Source organism: Ischnura elegans, chromosome 1, assembly GCF_921293095.1.
Source record: "Ischnura elegans chromosome 1, ioIscEleg1.1, whole genome shotgun sequence".
NCBI lineage: Eukaryota > Metazoa > Arthropoda > Insecta > Odonata > Coenagrionidae > Ischnura > Ischnura elegans.
Genome location: NC_060246.1, coordinates 115274358 through 115300250, shown reverse-complemented (window position 1 = coordinate 115300250; position 25893 = coordinate 115274358). Strand labels below are relative to the sequence as shown.

Below are 25893 nucleotides of genomic sequence, written 5' to 3'. Positions count from 1 at the left end.
AAATAAGGCATTACTACACTTTTGTTCTTTCCCATTTTCATATCTCTTCTATTATGTGATTGTCTATAGCATCGGTATTAGCATTTTATTTTCATTGACCGATATTTATACTAATCGAAAAGAGAGTTATCGTCAGTCGATCCACCATGAATAAGAATAATTACTCCTAAAGCAACTCAATAACAAGTGAGAGGCTGCTGATGACCAGGGCTAACCAGACTCTAACTACAATTATAAATAATCAGAAATTCAGGTCTCCACCCATTCAGTTGGATTTTGATAGAAAGTTACATCTTGGAAAGGTTGTCCACAGACTTTCAAGGAAAAAATACCATCATGCAACAGTCTAGGAATTAAGAATATTCTTCAAAAATGCTGAAAAAACATTTGACCAAATATTAATTTCAAGCAGAAATGTTTTCATTGAAGAGGACATATCCATCTGGACCTATTTTGTCTTCTTTGGTAACATAAAACACATTTAAAACACATACTATCATCTTAAAATTTTGAGGGTAGATAGAGTACACCTTTGCTTAGGCCCCCCACACACGTTCAGTTTGGCCTCAAGGCCCGGACTGTACAGTCCGGGCCTTGAGGCCAAACTGAACGTGTGTGGCGATGCCTTGAGGCGGATTGTTGGCCGGACGGCCGGATGGGAATCCAATGAGGCCCGGCCTCAAGGCCAAGCGGCCTTGAGGCCGGACCTATTGTTTTCCCATCCGGCCGCCGTCCGGCCGACAATCCGCCTCAAGGCATCGCCACACACTGTCAGTTTGGCCTCAAGGCCTGCGGCTCCGGCCAAACTGCGCAGTCCCGGCCTCAAGGCCCGGCCTTGAGGCCGGGCCGGAACGTGTATGGCAGGCCTTAAAGAGTTCTTGGGCTTCTGTCACGTTGGTCAGGTTCATCTTTACCAGAACTTGGACTGAAACCATTGAACTCGTTAGCATAACTATTCACAAGGAAAAGGTCTAATCAAACATCAAAGTAAACCTAAATCAACATTTGCCTTAATCTAAAATATAAGGAATTTAGATGGGTGAAAATACTAATGCCAACATTTTCAAATTTGAGATACAGGCAAATGTAGACCTACTCTACATATGCTGAAAATTTCAAGATGAAGCATAAGTTTTGGTGAGGAATATGTTGCCAAAAAAGACCAGTTGAGTTGGGGGGATCAGTATAAAAATCAAGCCTAAAACTGCAAACAGATTGACATATATAACGAGGAAAACTTTTTTGAAACTTATCATGAATAAGGACCACACACTTTTTTTTCTGAGTTCAAAACAGGCATAAAAATAGGCCACAATTAGATCTGAAATGGACTGCGTACAATGTGAAAAAAGGAGAATACTGAAGTTCATAGCCATATTAAAATAAGAACACAAATTTGTGATTTACACTGGTTTATTATAAAATTCTACGACTGGTTTTGCTTGTCACACCATCATCATGTCTTATACGATCTACGTCATACGATTTTGCCATAGTCATGAATGGGGCCCAGCTTAAAGGCTAACCTGGATGTATGGAATAGAGAAAGCTCAAAATCGCTGGGAGGACCACACATCAACACATAGACATGGTCAGGTATATAGGATTAACATTGGTCCACACTGAATGCGTAAAAGATCACTCAGGGAGTAAATGTAATAATGGCTAGGTCAGGAAGAATAACATTTAGAACAACCAGTTTGAGATGCAATACAACTGGACAAAAATAATTCTGATATAAGGTGAGGAATATGAACCGGCAGGCATGGTATTTTGAAAGATCGTTCACATATAAATAAAGACAGACTGTAAAATATTAAACTCTAACAGTTGTGATAAGTACATTCCCTTCAATGAGCGCTGCCATATTAAAACACATAGTTACCAAATGAATCAAGAGTGATTAAATTTTTAACAATATACTGGTTACTTTGTTTCATTTCTAAAACGGTTACATTATGTATTTGTCAATAACTACTAAGCTCAGGATGTAATTTATATGAATTATTAATGTTCAAAAATTTCTTCCATAGTAATCTAATTGAGGAAACACAGATAAGTATTTAAAGTATAATCAAATGCAATCGTGCAATCATTTGTCAGGATAATATTTCTGTGGTTGAGGGCACAATGAGAAATGAGAACCAAAAACTAATATGCACCTATAGGGGCAACATGCTAATATCACACGGGTCACCGAAGACTTAATAACCTAACGTTCTAATTTTATCATTCTGTTATCTCTTATTTTGCCAAATGCATTTTATAAACACGTTCATTTAGTTACAAAACAAACATACTCTCACCTTTTGAATAGATTATTACAATACAGGAAACTGACAAAATCATGCTATTTAACTTTTATTGTTAAATATGGTTATCTACAACATTCATGCAAACAGGAATGTTATGGTGTTCCATAGGACACATTTCCACAAAAATTCATCAAATTAAAAGAAAAAACACATTAACAAATATAGGTTAAACCTAACCTCAATGCCTTAATAACAATCAAATCATTGTATAAAACTTCAGGATAGAAAGCACAATAAATGTCAAATGTTTCATGAAACAAATTCAAAAACAATCTTTATGAAAAGTTCCAATGAGAAGTTAAAGAGCTCCGTCATTCCATCATCACAAAACATATGTTTGTGAAAGTGCTTGCAATAAGATTGCAAAATAGTCGTCACACTGAACATACAAAAATTTCGATGGCAAAATGACAAGACAAGAAGACATAAGTGTAGCAAAGAGGAAAGCCTTGCATTCACGCCAAGTTGAATTCCTTCAGAGCATTCTGCATAATGGTATCTTTGACAGCACAAAACACAAGACGGATATTCTCCGTATCTACAAGTTACATTGGTTTACATGCAAATGGAGGACAGTGAGTTATTAATAACATTTAAATATGACATATCAGGCAAACCCAATTCATGCAAATTATTGTTCCACAGTCCCAAAATCCATGAAAGCAGCATGCACAAAGAGAAAGAAAAACATTCAGTCAAAAGGAGAACATGGTTAAAACAAGCCCATTGCAACACACATCATCTCAATCCATTGAGAGGGCCAGGCTGAAAGGCAGTCTTAGAATGGCTCTCAATGACAAAGAGAATCAATGATGCATGCTTAGGCAACATGAAACATAGCAGTCAAAAGACTGCATATTTACACATGCACAAAGGATTCACCCCTTATGAGTGTCACTAAAAATTTTTAGTACATATTGGACAGGCACCTCAGCAGGCAAGCTAGGCTCTAAAATACTAGCAACAAAGGAGACAAGCAGGCAGGCAAGCAAGCACGCAAGCATTCCTGCCACTTCTTTTAGTACCTGTTGCACATGTGAAGTGAGAGTAGATGATCTTCTCACTATCAGGATTAAGATCAACAAACATACGCAGTATGAACTCCCTAGCAGCTATTGCATCCCTTTGTGGCCCTACAAGTGGAAATCAACAGGTAATGAGCAAAAGCACTGAACAGGTGCTGCCATCTGTGGGCATTTGCCAGGATGGGCAATCCATTGGCCTTTAGGTGAAAAATTAACACATCTTAAATAGTTACAAGAAGCATGTTACATGTAAAAAACATTATGATACCTAGCAAATAAAATGCAAAATTGCTAACCATACATAACATTGATGGGCTGTAAAAAATAGGGTTTCTTATCTACTAGCTAATAAACTTGTGCTTCATGGATTCCATTACTGCACCAAGCCTAAAGTGCATAATAAAATAGAGTGATGAGAGGGGAAATTCATGGCCGAAGTACAATAATAGTAGGGTATTTCTTGAGCTACAGATGCACTCAAATAAAACAACAGCTGGAGCTCTAAGGAGAAAAAGACTTCATAAATGCTTTCTGCATCACAGTCCTGGTGGATATCTCATGATGGCTATGGAGTAATTCCAGATACAACTCACTGGCATGTGCAAGATGAAGTAGAAAATTTTCAACTTTGCACAAAAGAGAACATTGAGAGATTTCACCCAGAAGTTTCAAAAAAAGAGCATAAGTCACATTTACTACTAGAGTAATTATTTCATTTACTTCGGAAATCTGCTAGTTTAAGATTAAGCTAAGCAAGTTGGTGTGGGCCATATCTGGAGTTAACTCTATAGTGCTTAAATTCATATCTTAAAAACAAATTCTAATGAAGTAAGATGAAAAACTTTCACCCTAGCATATATCTTACAATAAATATGGATATTTTAAGTCTCAAAAAGGCTGTCTCATTGTGTCATGAAAACACCCATTTACATTATGAATTAAAAGAAAAAATACATAAAAGAGTAATTGCAGACTTTTGATGCCCATATTAATAATCTGAAAATTCATTCTTAATGACCATACGAAAAGAGAATATCTCATTTGCAGTTCCCATTTTATAAAGAAAAGAGAACAGCTAAATGGAAGTTAGTAGTCAAACATACCAGTAAGAATAATACATAATATAAAGGTAATTAGCGGTAAAAGATTATTATAATACTACTCTAGCATAGAGGGAGGCAAACCTACAAAATACTGAGATAGGGCATCAATTACTCAATGCTCTGCGACAAACCTGTGGCAGCAGTGAAGTGAGAGTAACACATACGATCAGGGTCAGGATTTTGAGCTAAGTACACCTTCAGAATGAACTCCCTAGCTGGTACATCATCTTGTTTAGGACCTGGTTACAAGAAAATAACTCGGGTATATTTGTAAACACAAAAAATATCATGAAAATTATCAATGAAATGAAATTAAGATTACTTGGTCATGAAAGTCTGTGCCAACGTAACGAGTACCCACTTGGTTGCAAGAAGCTACAGTGTTCTGAGTTGGTGCTTTAAATATTCAAAACCATATACAAGAACAATACAGAAGTCTACCGATTATCCGCGTGTGGTTTATATGCGTTGCGGATTATCCCTGTGTTAGTTCACACTTCGTCGAATTTTTCCGCGATCTTTAGAAAAAATAAAATTGGACGCAAAATCACCAGATATATACAAGATATTTGCATTTTACTGCAAGGCTACACCTGGCTTCTTATTTTCATTACAGTTCCCTTCATAAATGGAATTATTTGATTTGCTAGCTGACAAGGAATGTTTCTAGGTTACGTAGGTAGGTTGGACATCTGCTCTAGCATTGCAGACGACAGTCAGTGGCGGGAAAACAATCTTGATAAAATTTAGAAGATTCTTCAATGGTAACACAATCGTAAATTCAAATAAATGTTATCTACAATCTTTTACTGCACATTTCATGTGTTAAATGCACAATTATTGCCGTGGCCTCACATGCTGTTGAATACGACCCGAGGGAACCGGAGATTTTGTCGCACTTGGGCATGTTTACACCGTGACTAGTCAAGGTCAAACTGGAGAGAGGAAGGGAATAATAGAAGAGACGGCAGTGGGGGAAGTGGGAGTAGAGATAGCATGAGTCACAGCCAGGCACTCGCCTGCATAGAAAGTTTGCCGTGAGCCCTAAATTCCTGTAACCACCAATGCGAAATGGCGTGTTACGCATCAGTTGCCTTCACGGGAATTCCGAGTTCCTGTTTTCCAAGCATCGGGGAGTGCGATCGACCGGATCTGCATCCCGCAGCAGTTTAATCTTTCCAGGCAACTTGTGTGATACGCGACCTGGTGCCCGACAGTGTAGTTTCCGACATCACGCAGTGGTTTTGAAGCAATTGTACAAGCCCCTTTTCTGAAAGTGATCTCTCAGCCATGGGTGTGTGGTTTTCGGAAACCAAGTATTATATGGAGCAGTAGGAATACAACTACAATCGCATTATCCCTGCTAAGAAGACCATGGTCGATAAAAGAAAGCTCTTTATGACTCCAGTAAACAATCTAAAATAACAGACGATGTGCATAAATAATACATAATTATTTGTTTGATTAACTTAAATTATGAAATTTACAAGAAATAAAAGGAGAGTCTGGATTATTCGTGTTTTTCGATTATTCGTACCACCTCTCCCCACCGTTAGCCTGGATAATTGGTAATATGCTGTATTTAAATTCCAATGATCATTCAGAAATTGGTCAGCTGAAAAAGGTCACATCTATTTAAGTAGCTAAGCCAGTTTATCATGGCATTACTGTTAGAAAACAATGGTTTAACAATTAACATTGCATTCGAAAATTAAAAATTTAATTAGGGATGATTTAGTTTGAAAATTTTTCAATGCAACAGTAAAAAAGGGTAGATTGTTAATTTAAAATGAAAGATTGACCCAAGCATCAATATTCCAACAATTAATATTTAAAAATGAAGGTGTTTAGTAGTAGAAATATAAGGAAAGTAAAAAAATTCTCCGAATTACTCTAGAAGGCTCTTCTGCATTCAAAGACCCTCACTTATAAAACACTTGACAAGTAAAACAATCTCACTCACAAATGATTTTCCAGCACAAAGTAAATAAAAATATATAATAAATAAATCAATAAACACTGAAATAAAAGTAGAAATAAAGTTAAAAATTTTACCATTGCTAGTATAAATTCTAGGAGGAAGAAGACATGCTGGTCTTCACTTATAATATCAATTACAACATAATCTTAAATGACTGTAGAAAGAAGGTTATAATCCTTCTGATATGTCACCACATCTGGACTGAGTACCAGATGCTATTCCTAATACATATATCATTTCACCTTTCGACATGTTTAAGTAATGACTTTTCATTCTTGTAATTTCTATGAATTTAACAGTATACTCAGTAGTAATGGATCACCACAGTTTTTTGGTATAAAATATGGTATGGTCAGTAAAAATTATACCAGAATACGAGACACAAAGGTGATAAAAAATGTGTAAAATTTGATGTGATGGCTCTCCCAAGAATACATGTGCACTACTGATATAATTTAAAACTTAAAATTAAATCCATATTTATTTTAAAATCTAAAAATAAGTGTTCACATTAAATCTTAGGTAGGCTACACTTCAGTGATACACATAGATGCTTACTTGACAACAACATAAGGACCAAATGAAAATATTCCACTCCCACAAAAAAATTAAAATTTTTGAAAAAATAATATTTTTGAACAAAAAGAATTGGAGAATGAAAAATTATTTTAAAAACTGAGAGATAGCACCAACAACTAATGAAAATCCCCAACCTTCCCTGGCAGATAAATATGCATTTCCATACATATTTTCACGAAAAATATGTTGGAGTATTTTCATGCATATATGTAACAGTATGACTTATCCAAGATCATTAACATTTAAAATGCAATTTTTCACAGTCTGTATACACTTTCTTCACCTCATCATGTGAAAGTATTGTAAATAGAACCCTATGGAAGGGCTCTATGAACTGATAGTTCAAGTCATGTTCAAAATTTTTACAATATATCTCAATTAATTTTAGGGAGATGCACCTATAATTCACTAATAGATAAAGATATTAATATACATTAGTTCAAATGAGACACCACGATAGATAGCAATTGAAAGAAATGTTTAAAAACTAAAAACAGATATTTGCTTATTCAAATTAAAAAAAATATTCCAACCATTAGGGATGAGAGAGGTAATCATAAAGGAATATAACAGTGAATTGTTTATTTATGAGTGTATAATGTCTTTCAGTTACCCTCACATACAGGAAAATGTGACTAAACACTAAAGGGTTAAATTCACAACACAAAATAATGTTTACTATAGGATAATAATAAATCGATATAGACTGCAGTATGCCAGAAATGATTTATAGTGTCAAGGCTTAGGTAAAAAATTTAAAATTGTTCAACTGATGACTCATGTTTCCAAATATGTACTTTTATATCATAGAATTAAAAAAATTCTTCTCCATCTTTTTATGAAAATATAAAAGCATAAAATATTTAACAAAAAATGACTCCTTCATCAACTTCCTCCCACATAAAATTAAAATTTATAGCAAAGGAAATGAATACTTACCATCATATTCTGGAAAGTAATCCACTAAATGGGAGTACATTATTTTTTCTTCTAATAAATCCTTCTTATTTAAGAAAAGAATTACAGAAGAATGCTGAAACCATGGATATGTTATAATGGTTTTAAACAATGCCTTACTTTCTTCCATTCGATTCTGGAAAGAAATACAACATATTAAATCATGAGCAACAGATTAGAAGAAAGCAGAAAATTCCATGGAATATCACAAAATTTACCTCATTTTCTGATTCAAAAAGAATTTGATCATATTCACTCAAAGCTACCAAGAATATGATAGATGTAACATTCTCAAAACAATGGATCCACTTCCTCCTTTCAGACCTCTGCCCTCCTACATCTACCATCCTGCAAGAAGATATGATATTCATAGACCAAGAAGCATAAGAATGCATTAACACTTTTCACAGCAGATACAAAGTTAGAAGTCACAAAATCAAATACATATTCTACATGAAATTTCAATAAATACATCAAATGAAGTACTTGAATTATTTATCATCATCTAAAGTCCCAGAAGAGTAGTTTATTCATCAATAAATAATGTAATTTATAAAAATTCTTTATATATTATCTGGGTAGCTAAATAAGAAATGTGTTCACCCTTATAGTGCCAGCCTGTTTTGCCCAGTTTGCTGAAGAATGCGAGGGCTTTTTTTGGCGAATTTGTAGGTTTGCGCTTAAAAATTAACATAAAGCCTGGTATGCATTTTCAGAAACTTTTTTTTTTTAATTTGCTCCCAAAACTCACGAGTATGTAAAAGCATGACAGGTACTAAAAATAGTTACCAAATCTACACTAAACATGAAAAATTAAAGGCGTGAGTGTAAAAAAACCCGGATGATAGATCGGCCCTTGACTTTCTTCACACATATCCCCCAGGCCGATGGATCAGCCTGCTGGCACTATAAGGGTTAAAGTGATTAGCTTTTATATACTGAAACTACAAAGACAATCTAGTCTACTATTTTTGACAAGTTTAGTATGGGCTAGGACATACAACTTAAAAGCTTGTTAATACTTTCTAGGCACTACAAAGACATATCAAAGAAAGAGATTGAAAGGGATACACTAGGGCATACTTCTAATTTAACACCACCATTACCAGCAAGACATTAAAAGCATGCAATGCACTGTGACTGAGTTAGATCAAGGATTAGTAAATGCCAGACATTTAATTAAGCTAAGTTCTAGTAAATGACTACAGTATCACAAAGAACTACAATATCTCCAATGGCAAAAATGCAAAATACTCACAGATTAATGTACTGAGCCAACATTGTGGTATCTATAGTATTAATTATGAGAACAAGACTTCAAGCAGGCTCTCTCAGAAAAGCATTACGCTAAATCTAGACAAAACTTCCCTTTATTCCAAATCACCAGAAGTATAATAGTGAGAGTAAAACTGTATGAATTAAAAATCTCACATCTCCATAGGTCTCGTTATCTCTTACACCCTTGTCAAGCTCTGACTAGGGGTGCCAGTATAAATAATCAAAATTCACTACGCTAATGATATATTAGTTTATCTGCTGATTCCCAGTACAATAAAATTATCAAATAAATGACCTTCCACCATCTACACAGGAGAGAAGTATTTATTGATACGTACTTCTATTTGAAAAGCATTGTACAAGGATTTGTATTAGACGACCGAGTAAATGTAGTAAATCTATAAAGTGAAATAGCAAATCTGATTCTAGCTTATATTTATAATAGAATATAAATAATATCATTTAAAATAGGCTATAAGGTACAAATTAAGACTTGGTCAGCAGGTATTGGGAAAAAATAGCACACAAGACTTCCCCAACAACGTTAACTTGACACAAAGGACAAACAAAATTACTGACATGTCACTCAAGAGTGAATATTCTATGAAAATACCTGAAAGAATTCTCGTGTACACTCAAAAGGAGCCTAACAGGAGTGCTTATGTTAGCAAATACAAATAAAGGGAGGAAATCTACTCGAATGGGCTGAAGTAATTCAAAAATTTGAGTGGAAAAAGCAATCCATGTTTCAGACTGCTCCATTTCCTTAAATCCCCTGATTCTTTTACTTTCCCAGGGATGTTGAATTCCTACCTAAACACGATGGAGTCCAAGTCAAAGGGATACTCTATAATCCCAGTGGTTGGAGCTCGAGCTCTCAATATGTCCTGTTCAGTGGGCAAATAGTCGTCTGCCTTTATTCTCTCTAAATCACTAAGATAACTGTAAGGAAGAGAGAATTGGTAAAAGAAAATGACTTTTTAAATGCTTCACCATTGGGCAAACACAAATACACACACAAATGCTCACACACACACACACACAAGAAGCATGCAAGAGAACATTCACCAATGACAATTGGATGGGGAGAACAATAGGTAAAGAGCATTAAGGGTGTTACAGGTGAGGGGATCATATTTCCTTTTCTACTGGCATTCTCTCAAGAACATGCGTTCAAGAAACATTGGCCAGGAATTAGTGGATGACAGGCAAGGAATTAGTATATAACGAGTGAAAAGGAGGGAGAGAGGCATTAGGAAGGAGAAACACCAGAGTGCAGTAGTGTTTCCTGCAAGCCTTCCCCAGCCACGACCCTTATGCATGTCATCAGGCAGTCCACACGTCTCCAAGAAAGTGTGGGTGACCCGATCAGAGAGAGACAACATACCTAAACCGTATCTCTTCCAAATCAAATGGATACTCTATAATACCAGTAGTTGGAACTCTCACACGCAAGATATCCTGCTCGGTGGGGAGGTAGAATGGAGCGGCTACACGATCTATTTCCATCAAATAGCTGCAAAACAATTGATACATGTGAATATTTAGAACTTTGAGATAGAATTTTGTTATCTGTTCAGCCCTTTAACAGTCTGGTCGGGTGGGTTCGTGAACCTTATCACCACATACACCTCATTAACTTTGGATGAACAAAGTCAAAATCCTAGGAAGTAAAATATGATTTAGGATACAAAAATTATTTCATTAGAATGACAATTAAAGCCATGTTAATTTCATACAGAAACAACAGCATTAGAATAATGCAGCTTCCTCCATGTCACCAAAGACAGCATCAGGTGGCTAATGCTAAAAGAGATAAATTGAAAACAGTACCTCATACTCCTTCAAACCAAAATATTTTCTTTCCCAATCCCAAACGGTAAATTTCAATGTATAACAGAATGGTAAAGTGCCATTTTTTTCTAACGAACACCAACAATTTTTTAAATTTTAACCTCAATAGCTAATCTATAAAGAATTTATTCTCATTTGAGAGTATCATTACAACCAGGGACGTTCCCAAATGGAAATTGATTATTTTGATATTGAAAGAGCCGTTGATATTAGCCAAAATAATGATTTTCAGCACTTTGGAGTCACCGTTTTTTCATCTGATGACAAAATAGCAATTGAAGCAGTTAGCTAGGAACAAATGTTCAAATAATTAATGTGAAAGCAATTTCTTTTGGCATTCATTGAAATTTAATATTTTTTTAAAAATATAAATGCCTATCAAAAGCTTAAATAATTAGGCATTTAAGAAACAGTAATTAATAGCAAAATATATTTTTACAAAGAATATTTGTCATAAAATTTGAAAATGAATCTCATACAAATACATCTGACAATTAAAAGTAAAAACTGTAGTAAATTTATTTTTAAGTATATAACAGCATGTATCCACTGAAATTCACACTTGAAGTCAGAATGGCTGATGAAACCTTTAAAAGAACAAGGTGACTGGTTAGAAACTTAGCTATTAGCTCACATACCCTACCAGGTATCAAATAATTTAGAACACAGTCTATGCAGATTTCAAGGAACATTTCGGTAAACCACCTATAGTGATATTAAAAGATACAAAAAATTATATCAACGGCAAAATTAAGAAATTCATGTACTACACAGTGTTATGCACTGGAGCAAAACAAAATGCATTGAATGAAAATCTGATAAACATTCATTTTAAGTTTTAAATTTTAATAAAAGATACCATAACAATTTTCGAAAGATAAGAGAGAAATTTTGTTAGAATTCTATACACTGCTCCGAGTGAGAACTGCTTATTAAATTGATAAGACAAATAAAATATGATTTGAAAGCATATTCAGTCATCTTATGGAAAAAAGAAAACATTCTAAGCTACGTCCCGAAAATTTAACTACTTGGGCCTGGATGAAGAGCACAACTTTTGAAAGCTTAGCTAGTGGCTTGGATTTTACAATGTGTACTGCTCTCCCTCATATTTAGAGGGATAATTCATAGCTTTCTCAAACCAAGCTCAATTTAATAGCAGGGGAAAATGCTTGCTGTAGCGTTAGACGATCGTCCTTGGGAGATATAGAGGGAGGATAGTCTTTGGGTTGTTTCAACACTCTCATGAATAGGAATATACAGTGCAACCTCGATATAACGACACCCCACGGTGTACTAATAAACACTCGCTATAGCGAATTGTCGCTTTACCGGAGGTGGAGCAAATAATAGCCAGTATACCTGTTGCGAACAGATATACAGGAACGGAAGTGGTGCGGCGACAGATAAACATCTATCCGATAAACGTAATCATAAATCCAGACGAAAGGCGATGTTTTTTTGCATCACTAAATTTCCTTACTTAAACAATGACTAACTATTCAAACAATTTATAAGCGCCGCACTGAATAAAAATCATGGAAAGCATTGTTTCGTCAATCATTATGCCAATGCACAACCGACGAAGCCATTTTTCTATGCACTTAATTAGTTCATTTACGTGATCATTCCATTATTTTGGTATATTCCACTGAAAATTCAAAAATAAATTGATAAAACAGTATCGCGGTTATTTAATGCCTCAAATGTTTCCATTGGTGTATGTTTATTGTTTCTGTACGTTATGCGGCAGTGAAGTGAAATAACGCATTGCATTTGTTTCTACAGGCGAAAACGGTGGAAGGTTGTATAACGTTCCCGCCTTGGAAGACTTTTTCTATCAAATAATGTAATACCTACATAATCTACGGTAAAAAGTTTGCTAACCTTGAAAAATGACGTGATTAAAATTGCCGTTGTTGAAAAAAAGTTTCTTTTTGAGTGTTACGCTCGCGACGTATTTGAAGTAATACACCGAGTTTACCACGGCACTGCAAACGAGAGTTAGTTGTTCTGCGAGTTCTTCCAGCGGCCACCAGGGGATGCTCGGCTACCCACGTGACAAAAGAGAGCGCCAGTACGACTCCGACCACTGATGCGAATAGTTCACCCTTGTAAATCCGCAACGGAGAATAAATACGTCCATCCGGGCAATTCACGCTGAGTATCATTGCTTCGTACATCCTACATCATCGCTAAGGCGCACTACCTACCTTTAGGGGCATCATTGCAAGAAATACCTCATACTGCAAGGGTTTTGTCGAGGAGTTGTATGTAAAAAAGTTCCGTTTCGTCTATGTTATATGACGCGGGGAATACTTCCAAAGATACTTGCGATCGGAGTCCTTTCTTCCACGACTTCGGGTTTACACCGCAGGCATCACCAGCAATTATGAGGGGAGATAACGCTTTGGTGCTTCGCATTAGTATAATCAACCTTCCGCACTCTTGAAATTCTCGATTCGCAATCTATCCCTGAAATAATCCGCTTTAGGCTTAGGCGTAGCCCCTTTCTCAGAAGTTCCCGCAGATTTGAGTGGGCAAAACTATCCAAACAAAGCTCCTTATAACTCTTCATCGTCTGCATTCCTTGGGCGCTTTTGTTTTTTTAATTTTGCAGAGCAAATAGGAAGAAAAATTAATTTCGACACTCTCATATTACTCCTTTATTTTTATTTTCTCACTTAGACGTGTTTGGTGTTTTTTTGGCCATGGTGACTGCCATCAAATGCTTTCTATTCACGCAACTCACGGACGTGCGGGTATGCTGCCGACTGCTTTCTGCCGTCCGAGGAACAAAAGAAGATGAAGCATTCGCGAATGCTAATGCCACAATATTTTCACCAAAATTAACTACTTATTTATCGAACGACAGTTTACCACATAAATTTGAGTCTGAGCACTCCATTAACTTCATATCTAACAGATCGCTAGAAAATACAGAGATTAAGGAGTCTTGATGAAAGTCTTCCGGCGGTGAAACCCTCGCTATGGCGAGGGGCAGCACCAAAAGGGTGTCGTAAAAACGAATTTTTTAACACGCTTATTATAGGGTCAATTGACGGTGCATCGGCTATCTCTCGTTATAGCGAGGGTGTCGCTATAGCCCGTACTCGCTTTAACGAGGTTCCACTGTATAATAGATGTTAAGAAAGTGAAAAAATGTGTAGGAAAGAGACCTCATCATAAAAAATTAGTTGAAATTCTGATGTCATACATGTTTCACCACATGAAAATTTCAATTGGCTATTCAATCTCAAGCTCAGCTAATAGGAAGTTTACTATTTACACAATAAATAGTACACATAGGGTATTTTCTGACTTCCTAGAAAAAAATATTCTGTGTTCATATCCTCTGAATATTTCTCTGGTTCGTGATGGCTTTGCAGGGGGCATCGGGTAGTTAGGTGTCTGACCCTTTCCTTGACCCTTCCTCAATACTGAGCTCCAAAGCAGACCTTCCCCACAGTGATGGGACCCAAGAAGTCATACTGCCTCGACTAAAATTTCAGTTTTCTTTAATATCTGGTGTAGTGCCATATCAAAAATTTTGTGAGGCAATTTGTCCGTAACAATAAAATCCAGCTTGGTTGCTTAAAGATGTGGATAGCAATATTCGATAATTGAGGAGGAAATTACAATGTTGCCTCAATTAAAAGCCTTGACAATTCTGGTAGTAATTGGCATTCCTTGTTTTCCCAAAATCCATACTTGGATATAGATAATCTTTTTTTATATTTTCCCTAAAATTACTACCAATTGAGAAGTTACCAAGATACAAAACTTCAAACTACAGTGTCTCCACTTCTTGCAAGGAAAGTAAGTCATTGCATTATGCCCCTGTAATTCAGCGAGCAATACCACAACATAACACTCATTTCACTGATATGGTTTATCATCCTGCTAAGCTGCATCTATAAAAGGAATCAAATCACTATGTTGGAAGGAAATGTGCTCAAACAATAATTCACTCTCTGGCATAAGGGCTCATTTTTTTCCACTTTGGTGAGCTAAGTGCAATAAACCTGTAAATAATAAGATTTATTTTAGCTACCAAAACCAACATGATGGTCAACCTGGTTGATGAGTCACAAAGGTGGAGGTTACTAGCATAAAGCTAGTGTAGGCAAAATTTCACCTAATGATACTAAAACTTAGTAATTAATAATATTAATTAAACACAAATATGACTAAAGCAAAACCTGCAATCCATTGAAAATACATTTTAAGAATCTAATTAAATGAAAAAATAAGGAAGTCCAACAAAATTTTAATAATCTCACCAAAAATCAGGTAACAATATTTTATGAATGCACGATGAAGCAAGGTTCCTGTGCAAAACTGGAAACTTTCCATTGGCTAAATTACAATTTGTAATATAACTATTTTACTAGGGTGAGTGCTTATTTGCAGCTAAATTATTTTTTTCATCATATGGCACCATAATTCAAGGAAAAATCTGTTTGATATGGCATTTAATACACAAATAAAAATAAGTTTGAGTAAAAATATTGGGATATGAGTAATTTATGCACAATAATGCATGTATAAACAATCAAAAAATATTTCTTTAAAATCACATCTGCACATTTTCATGTTAAGCTTTCCAATCAAAATGGCACGCTTCATTGCAATACATTTTTAAACACCACAAAAAATAGTGATAGAAATATAATACCAAATGGAAATAATATTTTAGCAAAGAATATCTTATTAAAAGCATATATGTAATAGGGATCATCATTGCAATGGAATTTCTTTCACTGTCCTTGATCTCAAGTTTCACACTTGAAGAACTATTTTCTCAATGGCTTATTAGAAAAAGAAACAAAAACAGAAGTAATGAATTGCAAAAGTTGAAAAAATTATTACTAAAAATTGAAACATTATTTCTTATAGCCCATTTAAACTTACTATTTAGCTGAATCTGTAAGCTGATACTCCCTTCTTCGGTCATAGCACTCCTGAATGCCAGCATCCTCCCAAAGATCCTTGATGGCTTCCACATAAGGGCTTTCAAATGATGTTACCGTTTCGAAGTCGACTGATCGTATCAGTTCTGCTTTTTCCTATAATACATATAAAAGATAAAATTAACAACAGGAGTTACAAATTCAATTTAATGAACAAAAAATATAAACCCAACATATCTTATCAATGGATCTATAGTCTGATATCACCACCGACAAGATACTCCTGAATGACATTGAAAAATTAATATCGAATGGCTTTAAATATTGTTTTACTATTCAATGTTGATAATATTATTACAGATATACAGTTAAAATTACAGATATTCACTTAAAATTATTAGCATAGTTGGATATATTTTTCCTTATTTACTGTTGGGTAGAGTCTCATATGGAACAAAATGGCTATAACCAATGATTAACGTGAAAATTACAGCATATTAAAGGTGTATAAGAAAAAAAATAAGGGTGAAACATTTATTGCTGAAAATGTCATTCCATGTACGTAATCGCGGCTGCATTAATGGTTTCGGTATCAGTTGCGGAGGTAGTTAGAATGTCTCGGGGGTGTCTCCTTGGTATGATAAGCGGAGGTTTTACGAGATAAAGAGGTTCACTGCATAGAGGTTTGCCTATAAATTTACATGTAAATCTGATGGAACCATGGGAGTGGTATGAAGCATGGAGGTTTATGATGTCAAGAGGTTCACTGCACAGAGGTTTTACGGTACTTCTTTTTACACCAATGAAATAAATAGTGAATATTAGGATAAAATTCAACCAGTTAAATAAAAAAATGAGTGGTAAGTTGTGAAATATATGTAACAATGTAAACAGAGGAGATTTTGCCATTATAGTGGCACGGCTTTCAAGGATTGATTCTTCCGTGGGGACTAGATGAGGATAAACTCTATTTAGGTCAGTCATTCCACATCTCCCCTCTCAAAAAATGTAAGCGGTATCTATCACTTCTAACCTGAATAAAGCTGTATGTACCACAACTTTCTAACAGTTTTTTTTTCTCTATTAAAATATTAGGTAAATTGCCATCAGTCCGTTACAGAATCAACTTTGAAAACAACTACTTAAATGGAAAATGCATATTCAACATGGTTAAATGTTCAATGATCCCTTCTGTGGTAAATAAACATGTGCGATCAGGACACATGGCAGTTAATCACCAAAATGATAGTTACAGTAAACTCTCAATCATACGAAGCAGGATATTACAAAACTTTCAATAATATGAAGTGAAATTGAGGTCCCGGCAAAAAGCCTATGGTAAATACATGGCGCTATTCAATAATACGAAGTTTTGACAGTACGAAATATTTTGAAATTGCGAACATCAGGCTTGGTCCCCAGGAGCAAATGGAATTTATTTATACGAACTACAGCAAAAAATTTGTCAGCATAACTAGTTATTCCAGCGAAAGCATTAAAAAAATCAGTGCTTCTGACTGTGGTGCATCAAAGTGTGAAATCGTAAATGATAGTTCAACTTTGGAGGGAAAGGGTAAGTCTAAAGACTTACAGTAGTAATCAAGGAGAAGTAGGAATTCAGTAAAAGCATGTGGCTGACACAATTTCCCTATCTACGTGCATACTCGTAAACATCACGTCGACAATACTTCGTAGTTTAACATGAGAGGAAGGTCGGGCGGGGTATTTATTACACTCCTACTTACACCCTACATACATATTTGTGGCTAAGAATTTAGTGATCATATTTGAATCACATTTTATGAGGAGATTTAACAATCCTGAGCTAGAGAAAGTAAGGAAAATCCCAGGAAGAAAGCAAGGGATGCAATGAATGACAATATATTTTTTTTTAATCTGGAAACTGATAGCTATTGTATTAAACCATAAACAGATTTAAGAGAGATGTGTATTTTTAAAATAATAAAATTTGTTTATTTCACCATTTAAACAGTTTCCGAATCCATGGCTTTTTAAATTATTATTTTGAAGCAATTGATAGATTTGCTGATTGCAGACTTACAAAACGGTTCTTGGCAAATCGTATGAATGACACATGCAATTATGATACATGGGGGAAGCCAAAGTCCCAAATATACACCTAAGAAATTCTTGGCATTCAGAAAAAATTCTTTACATGCATCAAATCCTTAAACCTAGAAAAGGATTGCAATACTTACTTCATTAGATGAATCAGCATATTGAATTTTTAGTAAATCCATCGCTCTAATCATACTCTGCATGGCCATGAAGATATTTTGGTACACTAATTTAATAAATCCCCTTTTATCATCATCTGAATAACCTGCACCATGAATAATCCTCATCTGCTTAATGAAGGTTGACTTCCCAGATTCACCAGTACCTAAAATAGTAAGTAAAAATAATTAATTTCCATCCAAAATGCTGCATTTGAACCTAAGTGATCAATCAAAGCTAAAATGTGGTCATTATAAAATTATTCCAGTCTATTACTTATACGATGGCAAATCACAATCTCTCACTAAGTAAGTAAGTAAGACTCCCAAGTGAAAGAATATTATCGAGATTAAATAACAGTGCCAAGATAAAATTATCCCTTCAAGAGAAATATTTTCACCAAATAAATGGGAAATAGGATATGAGGAGCATGAAGTAATACATAATTAAAAATTTATGAATGGTTACCACACCAACTTACAATGATGTGAATGAGGGCAAAATGATTTTATCAATTTAAAATATACAAACATATATGTAAGGAGATTGGGTTATACTGCCAAAGCTTAGGTAAAAGCTAAATATTTTCAATAAACATGATAAAGAACTACATGAATGACAACTATTTAACTTAATTTTCTTTGGCTTTCACATAAAAACAACAATACCTCAACTAGTCGTCTGAGTAGAATTTGAAATATTGACATACATATAATCATTGTTATCATGCATAAATAGCTGCTAAGAATAAAAAAGAAAATTCAAAATACTGAAGAAAAATAATATATTATATAATAAATATAACTTTCAGCAGGAGAAATTTGTAGTCCCAATAACACAATCACTCAATATTTCATTCCGAAGGTTGGATAAGATAGGTAAAGATAGAACTCTTTATAGACTTTAGCCACAGGACTTCCACACACTTTCGGTGAGGAGGCCAGACCTATCCAAAATCACCTTTCAGCATCAACATATGATATTCATAAATCTGGCAACACTTTCTGTTTTTGCCGATGAAGTGAAGCAGAAATATTGGAAATTTTTAAATAATTTATGATAATATTCTATTATTTTTAACTTTCAGTGAACATTACATACTACACACAACAAGCCAATACATATAGGCCTATGATCAAGACTGAATAACACTGCATGTTTCATTCACAAGATACAAAGTAGCAGCATTAACCCTGAAAACCACCCACTTTCATGCTGAAATATCCCATACCAAGATGTTCTAGGCCAAGGTGCCTCAAATTCAATCAGGGTAGACAGACTTTCTGATATTTAGGTCAGTTAGGTAAGCAGATGACCAGGTGTTGATTAGCCCGTGGGCAATAGGCCTGAAAGCCATGGTGGATGCATCAAATAAAAAGTATGAGGATGATGGCATGAAGATTAATGAGGATTAATCACAGAAGATAAAGTCATTCAATTTTGCTAAGCCTCAAAAATAAGGAAGATGAGACTAAATACTAATAAGAGGTACTTAGTCATTGGAAACAGGAACCTAGGATGGTCCTGGGAGGATGCACCTCTAAGGTCTCAGAAACAAGTCAGAGACTTTAATGCCTATGCATCCGAAGGGGCAGGACAGAGGAAAGAAAAGGGAAAGAAGGCACCATCATGATGAGAGCCCAGCTATCCTTCAAGGGTAAGAATAGGTATGGAAGGGTATGGGATAGTTGATCTCAACGTTGTCATGAAGACGACGTGAGCTACCAATAGTGAAACCAAATTTGTTGTTCTGCATTGCATCCCATCCACACTGCTAACACAAACAACAAGTTCAAGCTCCAACTTCAGACCTGAATCTACTCAAAATAATATAGCGAATCTACAAAAACTCAGTACAGGAGCCATACTCATTATTTTATCTTTAATTTGTGCTTCATTACGATTGTAACTCAAGATTCAGCCATTGGTGAACAATTTGCACTACAGAGACCATCAGCATGGAAGTTTACCACACGTTGCAAAATTTACTCCGCATGCTGCCACTATCATATCCAATGCTCTATAGGAGATACCTCTAATGATGAACACATTTGGTAGTGGGGAAGGTCTGGCTCATATATTACACTCAAACTGACAAGAAACTATAAACCATCCTAATACACTTACAGCTGCTATTTCGATTCTTTTTTAATTCTTCACAAAAAGTGCACAGCGGGTAGAAGCATTTGATTATGGGCCTGTTATGGCATCCACACAGAATTAACATGTTTGCTTAAGAGCTGAATCTCTCTCCCCAAGTTCAGCTTGTGACACACCAGCGTGTACTTTATTCTGCACGGTATGACCTAAGGGTGGGTCTCGCCTAGGTTCATCTTTTAACCACTGCCACACTCATAGTCAGTGGCAAATGGGAGTGGGTGGAGAAACAAGGGACTGCCACCATTCTAGTCCAATGACTATGCCAGAGGTCCTTTATTGTGAGGCCCGCCCACTATAGTGCCTCAAGAATGTGCCACAGGCCCACTGCCAGGACATGGAACATCTAATTTATGAGCAATCACAACCTGGGCATTAGACTGAGGCCAGTGTCAAACGGAGCCGCCTGGAAGTGCCACCTTGATGGCAGCTATCTTAATCTTATCAACTTTAGCTGCCAAACTCTATAGTGAGGTCAGGGAGAGGGGTCATGTAATTCCATGAAAGTACGTGTCTCAAACAAATTAGCATGCCAACGGGTTTTCTCTGATCATAATCGGTGGGCTAAGTTGCTTATGGTCGGCCATTTTGCATGGCTCCAACTAGTGTGGCTACGGTATGACCCACATTAGGGTCACTCTACCCTTGTATTAAATAAGTATGGTTATGGTTAAGCAAGTAGGTATTATCCTAAAACCAGTGGATCGCACTTAACTTTTGGTCGCACCACTAAGGTTACCATGCATAGCATAAACACACCCAGTTTTATCTCTCCAACTTCTCATTTCGCTATTCATAAAAAAACGAAAGGCATTGATCTTTATGATATACAAATTATTTGGTTTTAGAAATCCCAGTTCAGAGGAATGTTAATGGTCAATTTTAACCTCATTTGAAAATGGCCAGATTGGCACCCATGCCACTCCACGTGATGTCATAGGGACCTAGATGCTATACAAGTAGTCAGGAGTTTTACATTGCCTGAGATAACCAATGAATGCATGAGGCACAGAGCTCAGGGAAACATCTCTTAATAATCGCCTATTAAAATTGCCTAAGGTCAGAAAGATTCCTTCTTTTGATATGGTATTAATAATCCTTATTTAGGCCAAGCGCTACCTGCTAGCTGGGTACTCGGCTACCTGCTAGCAGCCTGCATCGTAGCGGCGCTCATAGCCTCGCACCAAGGTGGCCTAACAAGGCAGCAGCTGGAACCAGAATGAAGTCACATGGGCTTTTCCCAGCATTCATATTTAGCTGTCGCATTTTCGGGTGCTTGAAATTTTTCACTTTTCATTTAATTGCGAAAAATAGATATCATCCTTTAAAAATCTAAAAGCATAAAACACACACTCCAGGAGTAATAACCTTTCAATTTCTAAATTTTTTTTTCCTAATAGGAAACGACCCTATTCCTTCTTCCAACATCTCAAGATCGGATAAACATCAAATGATTTCTCTTTTTTGAGGTGCTGGAGTATTTGGGGATATTATTTTTAAATTAATAAAAAAGTTTCAGGATGCTATTTAATCTTACATGCAAACTCTATTTTTTTCATTCATGCATGTCCATGGTGAGATTCTTTTATCCAGTTTAAAAGGTAATTATAATAAAGCACATTGTTTCCTCTCATAAAATTTTAAAATATAATTAAGCTGGTACCCACAAATATCATTAAATGAAAGTGAAAATGATCAATTTTACACATTTTTTAGTATTACAATGTGGATATCCCCAGGTGTTTTCATTATCTTCCCCTTTCGCCAAACTTAACTTCCTCCGGCAGTTTGTGGATTTTAAATGAGTTACTTCCTTTAAAAATCTGGATGCATTTTCAAAACTCTCCGTATAGATGGCATAGTCTCCACAAATGTATTGTTTTAATAAATGATTAAAATTACCGAGACATAAGACAAGTTTATAATTAATTAATACAGTTTTTGTCACTGGAACATTACTTCCTCAAATGGCTAGCACCATTGTAACACAAGAATGTTTGAAGTTTTATCTTGATTGAGCCCAACCTTGAATGGTAGATAAAGAAAAAATAGTATTACTGGTGTATATTGACTGCTAATATAGAATCTTTAAAAAAAAAATTGAATTTTTTCAGATAGAATAATTTCACAGTAAATTCATGTGAATATATTTGTACTAAAGGTGCCACCACTTTCGATTTTCATGAAACCCTCATCACTCACTGACAAAACCTATTAAATTATCACTGCATACTTTTTCCTCCCTCCTATATATTATATTACAGTGTAGGTTAAAAAAATTTCATGATCTGGACTCCAGCAGTATGTGTAGCAGGAAGGTATCCAGGGGGTATTCTAGTGGAAGATTTTATAGTGAGGACATTCAAACGAGGAGGGTCTTAGTGAAATAGCTGAAGGGCAAGAGGTGGCAAATGAGGCAAGTGTTGTGAGGTCTTCTTGGTTAGTCTAGCAGTAGCAGGTCCAGAGGCCTTTTCAGAACAGTATGTATATGAAATATGAAAGTTTTTAGAACAAAAACTCATATTTTTTCTGCTCTTACAATAGTGCCATTACTGGTATTATTAAACAGCTAAACTGCAATTACACATAGTACATACAAATATTCCACAACACATAAATAGGAATACATTAACAGGAGATTGAATTTCAAAAGGATAGGGTAATTCCATCCAAAGTAATAAATATTTTTGGCTTGGACTGGAATACAGTACGATATAGTTTTACGGTATGTAGTTTAAAATAATGGCAGTTGAAATTGATGGTAAAATAAGTCATCATAACTTGCGGAGTGGCAGTGTGGTTGAGGAAGAGCAGAAAATTCAGAATTTTTTTTAATAACATCCCCTTTCGCCTGATACAGCAGAGAGAAACTGCATAAACAGGAGCCACCTCAAAGGCGATAAATAGCTGCTTCCGTTGACTTGAATAGTGAATTGTTTGGTTGACTTGAATTAATAAATAAAATTCATGTTGCTCTTTTTCTTCAGAAAAAATCCACATATAACCTCCATTCAGTAGAAAATCAGCACGATATTTTGTTTGCATAAAAAATTGTTTGTGAAGAAAAAAGAAAATGAATTTCAAATATCAAAAGTAAATAAATTCTTACACGCGTGGAATCCTGAGAAAAGTTTATACATTCTGTTCGCCGGGAAAATATAAAATCTTACATAAATAAATCCTGTGAAATAAGAGCTAAAATGAACACATAAATAGCTGCAGTGATTCAAACCCTAGGGTGAATTTTAATTTTACCTCTCATTTAGATACATTTCTTTACAATGGTTAAGGTTATTATGATTCAGATGTAAGAGGCAGAGAATTCCACATTTACTATGGAGCACTATCTCTAAAAGTCGGCCTCGTGGATTATCAGGATTGAAAAAGTCCACATAAACAAAAATTCTTATCTTGTGTATAGCCTATGACAGTTTCAGGAAATAAATAGGTGTGCTATGAAAATAAAATAAAATAGGGTGCTTTGCAGACATTAATACATCAAACTCTAGAACAATAACAAGTTTTCTGAGTTTTTATAAATTTCTGGGAATAATGTTTACAGTAATCAATGGGATGTTTGACAAGGTTTATGCAGAATATGGATTTTCTAAGCAAGATCCATAAAGTGATTTGAAAATGAAGTTATCAGTAAATAAATGCGACAAATCAAAGAATGTTCAGATTCATTGGGAATGAGTTTTATACTGCAGATTCAAGAGGACTTCACCAGGTGTTGGCTTAGGCACTCACATTATCTTATACCAGGAATAAAATACTCGTAACAATAGAAGGACTAGGAAGGTCAAATATCAATCACAAAGCTGTTAGGCTTAGACAGTTTCATTGGCTAAGAAATGCTGAGTTCCTTCACAAGTGTATAACATATAACCCATGAATATACTTGTAGATTTCTGAAGCTCTATCTTAGAAGAATATCTATCAATTTTTTTCAGTGTATAAAGCAACCAATTAAATCTCTAAACATTACCGCATTGGTTCCAATGTTAGCTCCCTGTCTAATTTTATGCTCCCATTTCTTTACTAAAAAATAAAAGTTCCTCAATTATATTTGTATAATTTAAAAATCATAGATAAAATGGACTTCATATTTCATATGATTTAGAATCCCTCCATCACTTAAACTTGAGTCATTATCAACTTCAATTTTCAAGGTGACTATGAAGCTAATATTAATTCTTATCAGAATATTTATTCATGTTTTGCATTGCAAATATACAAAAATTATTAACAGGCATAATATAAAGCTCTTTCCGGTCCCAAATTTGTTTCCTAGAACAACAAATTATCTCATTCAGATATGTTATCAAAATTTTCCAGATTTAATAGACAATTATTCTGAATTTTCTGAGTCCTGTTTTGCTTTTGTTCCAGAACTTACATTTGATATTATCTGTGACTTGAGAACAGATGTCTTTCTTCCAGTTTGATTTTCTCGTTCTCGGTAATATTAAATACAAGTCTCATAAAATATATGTACGCAAATTATGTTTATTACTATCCAAAGCAGTTGGGCTCAAATTAACATATTCACTTTGAAAAATGTGCATTTTGAAAAATCTGTTCCTTATCTTAAAATCTTTAATCTTTTGAAAAAGTGAGATTGAGATTGGGAAGGGGAAGGAGGTCAGGCCAACCTCATAACTTCCCACTAAAAGAAGCAGAGAGGACGTTGGGGGAATCACCAATTTCACCTCAAATAATAAATGGACTATATGATGACCTTCTTTATTTAGATTTTTTCAGGGAATAGATTCACTAGCATCACATGTTTTGAGAGTAATACTGTGAGGTGAAGTTCCTCCTGCTGGGAAAGAAAAATTGAGCAAAAGTTCACCACACAGAAGTACACTAAAATGGCTGATCCTAGTGCGTATGACCTAGTGCGTATATTTCTAGTGATGACCTATCACTAGAAATTGGAATAATTTTGAGATACTAATTTTTCAAGGTGCCCAAGCAAGCCTGATAATTTAACAATCATAAGATCCCTACTACAAGGAATATGTGCAAGCAATTGGGCTGTATATGTTAGTGTGCAGAGAGTGAAAAAAAGTTGCAAATGGGGAGAGAAACATGAATGGTGAACCCAGGACTACACTGAGCCAAGCAGAGGGATAGCATAGGTGTCATCTGCCCTAGAGAAAATTGGCCACCATATCATATTCCCGAGGCTTTCAGAACTTTTTTATTCTCAATTTTTCTGAATGATACAGCATTTCCCTGAGCATTGAATAATAAAAAAATATCCTCCGAGTATTTCCTTTATTGTTACACCAACACCTTGAAGCTGGACAGACTATATGTAAAGCCAAATATGATAGTAATCATAATGATTACTATCGTATTTGGCTTTTGGTATCACCATTCTATGTTTAGCAGGAACCCAAGTGAGGATCACCACAGTGATACTTGGAATCAACACCAATTTCAACAACATCAGAAAAATGATCAACTAATTAGCCAGATCTCATG

At 35.2% G+C, this 25893-nt stretch overlaps 1 protein-coding gene across 7 annotated transcripts in view; it reads right to left on the bottom strand.

Moving 5' to 3' along the window:
- The window catches only part of LOC124168514 (guanine nucleotide-binding protein G(q) subunit alpha), an 83991-nt gene that overhangs the window by 6204 nt on the left and 51894 nt on the right, over positions 1 to 25893 (bottom strand). For 3 of the 7 annotated variants that reach the window (XM_046546873.1, XM_046546841.1, XM_046546865.1), the window contains exons 3-9: positions 18225 to 18409; positions 16007 to 16161; positions 10052 to 10180; positions 8179 to 8308; positions 7943 to 8096; positions 4575 to 4682; positions 1396 to 2853 (exon numbers count right to left, since the gene is read on the bottom strand). In XM_046546873.1, coding sequence (XP_046402829.1) covers positions 2771 to 2853; positions 4575 to 4682; positions 7943 to 8096; positions 8179 to 8308; positions 10052 to 10180; positions 16007 to 16161; positions 18225 to 18409 — 944 coding nt within the window. In that variant the 3' untranslated portion in view covers positions 1396 to 2770. Of the gene's footprint in view, positions 1 to 1395; positions 2854 to 3340; positions 3449 to 4574; positions 4683 to 7942; positions 8097 to 8178; positions 8309 to 10051; positions 10181 to 10625; positions 10755 to 16006; positions 16162 to 18224; positions 18410 to 25893 lie in introns of those variants that run through there. The other 4 variants (XM_046546878.1, XM_046546849.1, XM_046546885.1 and 1 more) reach the window with 3 other exon arrangements.